General features: G+C 38.8%; 1 protein-coding gene across 1 annotated transcript; it reads right to left on the reverse strand.

The window, feature by feature from the left end:
• Nucleotides 1–4,237: 4,237 nt before the first annotated feature.
• On the reverse strand, nt 4,238–5,978 carry LOC140176597 (serine/threonine-protein phosphatase 7 long form homolog). The gene is made up of 4 exons (XM_072208119.1): nt 5,907–5,978; nt 4,827–5,401; nt 4,571–4,658; nt 4,238–4,492 (listed from the first exon to the last, which is right to left on the reverse strand). The coding sequence occupies exons 1-4, from the start codon at nt 5,976–5,978 to the stop codon at nt 4,238–4,240; spliced, it is 990 nt and encodes a 329-aa protein (XP_072064220.1).

The raw sequence follows: 5,978 nt of genomic DNA on the forward strand, positions 1-5,978 counted from the left end.
CGGTAATTCCCCTAATTGGGCAATATCCAGCAAATACACCCACCTGCAGTCCATAAAGAAAATAATTTGTGACCATTTGGCTCGGCTTACCCTCGACTATAGCTTCAGGATACTCCTCCTCTACCAATGCAGTTTTCAATAATATTGGACAAATTTGGCATTCTCTATCAATATGTACAGCAGAATTTTTGCACCAGTTGCTAGCCCATCTTGCACTTTCTTTCTATGTTTTCCACAAAAAAAAGCAACCCTTCAATCAACGCCAATCAAATATTTTAAATTAAATCTGTAAGGCCATAAAGCTTGTAACACTGCTGTTCTGTGAAAGTACACTGTCACACCTGAACACCTTCCTAATTTATTATGTCAAGTGACTTGAGAATCACAATCAAACAAACGTAGCCGCTACGAAATCCATTCATGATTGTTGATTAGAGCACTTCTTATGTCTAATGAGTCTCTTTTATTTTGTTTTTGTTTTTTCTTTTTTTAATTCATTGAGCAAATTTAACAAGCTAATTACAATGATTATATTTATTATTGTCTTTGATATATGTGAACGACTGTTGCTAATTACATATTCTTGTTGGCATTATATTGTTAAATTAAAAGCATCACAATAATTTTCTTGCTAATTATGGATTACGTTACTAGTTAAGCAGGAGATAATTAATTAATACTAAACTCTATGTCTAACTATTGAATAATTCTCCATAAAATGTTATTCTGATATAATTTTTTTTTAAATGATCAAACTATTAAATAACTCTTCATTCATAAAATGTTGTTTAAAATTTAAAACAATAATAATTTTCGTAAAATAAACAATCATCAATGGGGTAATTTATTATGTCATTTGGAAAACAAAATTGTATAATAATATATAGAATTATTTGAGTGATGAATCAAATTATTATGAGAGTAAAAACTTTCTTAGCAGCTGCACTTAGCTCCGGATTTTATTGCTTAAGTAGAAGAGTAAATGTGAAATCATTTAAATTTATTTAATTAGCTTTAATATAATTTGATGATGACTTTTTGTTGTTGAATGGACTAAAGTTGCATGGTTATTAATTTTTTTTTGGGGTAAAAAATTATTATCAAAATTTAAATGATTAAGTAAATTATTTATTATTATTGTAATAATAAGGATAAAGTATATTTTCTCCTGTTGAAATTTGTTAAAAGTTTTAAGCTGAATGCTATGCTGTTTAAGATGTGGTGTTTATTTACTAAAAAAAGTTAAAAATTAATATTTAATTTAAAAGATATAAAAATAAATAATTTTTAAAAATTCAAAACTTACTACAAAAAGAAATACAAAATTTAGGCACCAAATCATAGACACCATAGAATTGGCCAAGTTTTAATAATACCTCTAAATTTTATTAGATAAAATATACTTTTTGTTCTTGAAATTTGGTAGAAGTTTTAAAAATACCCATAAGTTTTATTTTGTTTCAATTTTTTCCCATAAATTTTCGATTTGCATCAAATAAATCCTCGACGGTTAAATTTTCAAAAAATTTAAGATCAATCTAACAATAATGCATAAAAATTATGCTTGATTTACTTGTGTTGAGGGTTGTTCTTATGAAATTGTTGTTGAATTAGTCTTAAATTTTTTGAAAAATTAGACGTCAGGGTATATTTGATGCAAATCGAAAACTTTTGGGACAAAATTGAAACAAAATAAAATTTAGGGGTATATTTGAAACTTTTGTCAAACTTCAAAAACAAAAAAGTATACTTTATCCAATTTTATTTTATTTCAATTTTGTTCCAAAAATTTTCAATTTACATCAAATATACTCCTGACAACTAATTTTTCAAAAAAATTAGTACCAAATTAGCAACAATTTCAAAAGAATAAATTTTAATACAAACAATTCAGACATAATTATTAGGGCAAATGACTTGATTAAACCCAATGGATTCCAATATGTCCTGAATGTCCCAAACCAAAAAATGCAACGTTAAAGTCCCAAACCACATTTCTATATAAAGCGAATTGAGTAAATTCGATTAGCGTAACACGTAGTAAATCAAATCCAATTGATTCGATTTAGGTGAAAAACGTAGTTTAACTACAATCGAATCAAATCAATTCGATTTGACGTTCTCCTACTAAATCGAAACAAATGGGCTCGATTTACAAATGAACTTAAATCGAATGCAATAGATTCGATTTATAAATGAACGTAAATCAAATCAATTAAATTCGATTTACACATGCACCAACGTTAGGGTAAATCGACACTAAATGTTTCGATTTACAAAGCAATGAGGTATATAAAAATGAGCTCATACACAAAATTTCGTAGAAGAGTGAGATTCACAATGGCTAGTGATGAGAGTTTTATAGCTCTTGTGCACTATAGAGGGTCAATTAAGAAGAAAACGCGATCAGGAATTAAGTTTACTGACAAGGACCCGCTGAGTATTTTTCTCAAACCTTCGACTAGTTTCGATGAGTTTAAGAATACTATACTCCGAAGACTAGGACTGCATGGCGTGAAACGGGTGGAGAAGTTATTCTATAGAATTCTGATTTCCGTGTTACGCGATGATGTAAAGTATGATTCATTTCGTTATTAGCAATGACGAAGATATTCAGGTGCTGTTTCATTGTCACCGTCAGTTTCCTGAGGTGAGGACTCCAGAGTTGTTGGCGAAGCTTGTGGATGTGGCATCTAGTTTTGGAGGTTCGAATAGGAATATGCACTCCACAGGACATCTAGCCAACTCTAGTGCCATGCCTGTTAGATCCTCGCAGCAGTGCCAGTGATTGCACCCAAGCCAGATTTAGTAACTTCACCATCCTTTGCCGTTAATCTGAATCGCAGTTGTGATGCATTAGTTGGTGAGGCTGGACCGTTGGTAGAGGGTGCTTTCGCGGTGCCCAGTTCTCCTCCGTTTGTTCTAGTTTTCTGAGAGGTTGGAGCACCCGATGGGGTTGAGGATGCATTGCATGATGATGATGATGATGATGTGGAGCCCGCAACGATTGCTGATGATAGTGACAAGGAGACACCACGGACGACTCCACCTGTGGGTAGGGGAGCATCTAGTTCAGGTACTAATCAGTACCCCCCGCACTTCTCTGCTCTGGACTTAGATGCCATGGCACCTCAGGAGGATCCCTCTGTACCTGTTGGCTTCGGGGCAAGAGACACGCAAAATGCAGGAGGTGTAGCTGAATTTCAGGTCGGTCAGCAGTTTCAGGATAAAGAGGAAGTCGTGCTTAGCGTGAAGACCTATAGCATTCGCCACGGGGTTGAGTACAAGGTATTGGAATCGGATCACCGCAAGTACTATGGCAAGTGTAAGGAGTTCGGGAGCGGGTGCGTATGGCTCATCCGGATCAGCCTCTGCCAGTGCAAAGGGATTTGGGAGGTTAAACGGTACAATGGTCCTCATACTTGTCTAGCCACATCGATCTTTAGTGACCACAGAAAGCTTGATTATCATGTCATATCGGCCTTTATTATGCCCATGATCAGAGCTAATGCTGCCACGTCGATTAAGGTACTGCAGAATGCCACAGAAGCACACTTCGGCTTCAGACTGATGTACAGGAGGGTTTGGATGGCCAAACAGAAGGCCGTATCACAAATTTATGGAGACTGGGAAGATTCGTATAATGAGTTGCCACGATGGGTATTGGGCTTGCAGATCACTATGATAGATAGTGTAGCTGTGTTGAGGACGAGTCCTGTTCGAGTTGGTGGGCAACTGGATGAATCTATAGCTTCTTTCCATCGCTTGTTTTGGAAATTCCCTCCCTGTGTTGAGGCATTTCGACATTGCAAGCTGTTGGTCAGTGTGGACAGCACACACCTGTACGGCAAATACGGTGATACACTGCTTATCGCGATTGCACGTCCTCTGACTCCACGTAAGCCACGACCCCTCGCCTCCATCACATCAATGGCCTCCTCCAGCCAAATCCGCTCACGCTGGCTAGATCGTGTCCCAAACGCTGCCTCCTAGCAACCCTACGGTTGTTCGGAACATCAGGCAGCTGGTCCATGTCCAGGACTCGTCCGGGACCTCGATCAATCGCCTTAGCTGGTATTGTAGCTGCCCTAGGGTCACCTAGGATGAGCTCAGGCGATAAAAACCTCCTGCCGTGCTGATACCACCAGTCAAGGTACTCATGAGAAGGTCCAGGATCAGGTACGATGTCAAACTGTAGCATGTGCCGCGCCCTGTTGGCCCAATGAATGTGCCAACTCTATAGTGTCAACGGAAACCAATGATCTCCACCTCTCCCATCCTTTGACATTAGAAAATCTATGTTCAGGGAAGCACGTGGCCTACCCTGAACCCCACCAAACTGAGGGAGCACCTGATCTACCGGATGCCACTCAATGACAGCGAAATAGATCAACGTTGTCGCAGCCCTCCACAGAGTCATATGGCGTGGCTCCAATATCTCGGGGTGTACCACCTGCACGACCTCCGCCAGGCTATATGGCATCCATAGAAACTGCGCATACAAGTTCATATTGTTAGTCAACATAAACTAATAAAGATGCAAATACAACATGAACATGGAAATACTCACATCCCCCGGCTGGAGTAAATCAATCCTCAATCTCCAATTCGTGACACGAGGCCCCTTGTCACTCAAGCTCGGCTGATAACCTCCCCATCTGATAACCACAACATTTAGTTAACAATAATTTTAACTGCTAAAAAATGAAAAATAGTTCGCATCGCTAAAGGGAGACTACCTCGACGTCAACAGCTAATGAAAAACATCAAATCCGTCCGGCCGGAATCCAGAAAACCTCCAAAAGATCCATGACTGGAGGAGCTACAGTGGACCAGCCAACTTGACGACATTTATGTTCGCCACACGGCACATGCACCTGTATAGCCATGACAACGCAGCAGAACTGTACTGACCCATGTCCTCCAACCTGGCGACGTACGGCAGCCATCGGATGTGGAGGCGGGTACCTGACTTGTCCCCAAACAACTGCATCGATAGGAGCATCATGATGTACGCACGGGCATACCTCCTAACCGTCTCCTCATCTGCCCCCTGTGGAAGCTCACTAAACGTCTCCTCAAACCATGTGCACTTCACTGTGAACTTGTCGATGCAGTTCGCAGGAGGTAATACCCCGAGCAGCTCCTCAAACCACACCCATGGAGGTTGGCCACCCGCTATATATCGTGGAAAGTCTGTCAGGCATCTGCTAACATACTGACCGTTGATCGGGAGACCAAGGTGGTACGTTATATCCTGTAAGATTATCGTGCACTCCCCAAATGGCATGTGGAATGTATGCGTCTCAGGGCGCCATCTCTCTACGAAGGCGCTGACCAACGGCTCGTCCAATCGAAACCAACTCTCGTTCAATCTTGCAAGATGGTAAAGACCAGCCATCTACAAGTAAGGAACGATCCTATCATCCAACATCATACTGTGCTGCCGTCTCATGCTGCTGATGCATCGATGGGGCTGCATGAGAATAGAAGATGACTTCTCACATTCGTGACAAAAAAAAACTGCTCGATGCATCAAATTTTTAGTTACGACAGACATTGCATGCCATCACTTTTCAAACATTTTTACAATAAATTCCTAGCAAACTTTTATAGATAAAAACGCTAACCACTACATTACTCACGATCCAATTCTTTGTATTAACATAAAAAAATATTAATATGAGATAAAAACAGGTTCTTTTTATTAATACACATAAAAATATGTACCTAACCTTGTTCATGACTTTACAGCTAACCTAATATATAGATAATGATTCACTAAGTCTGACATGAACTAAATTCAAATATCTATTTTCGAATTTATTTAAAAATTCCACACTAACAGTTCTAACTAACTACTAATTTATTTTTAAAAAAAATTATAAATATTAAAAAACACTAACCTCGAGGTGGACGGCACTAGCAATATGCGCGACTCCATCTAGTCGATACAGATGATTTGGATCATCCTCCAT

The sequence above is a fragment of the Arachis hypogaea genome, chromosome 12 (assembly GCF_003086295.3).
Source record: "Arachis hypogaea cultivar Tifrunner chromosome 12, arahy.Tifrunner.gnm2.J5K5, whole genome shotgun sequence".
Lineage (NCBI taxonomy): Eukaryota > Viridiplantae > Streptophyta > Magnoliopsida > Fabales > Fabaceae > Arachis > Arachis hypogaea.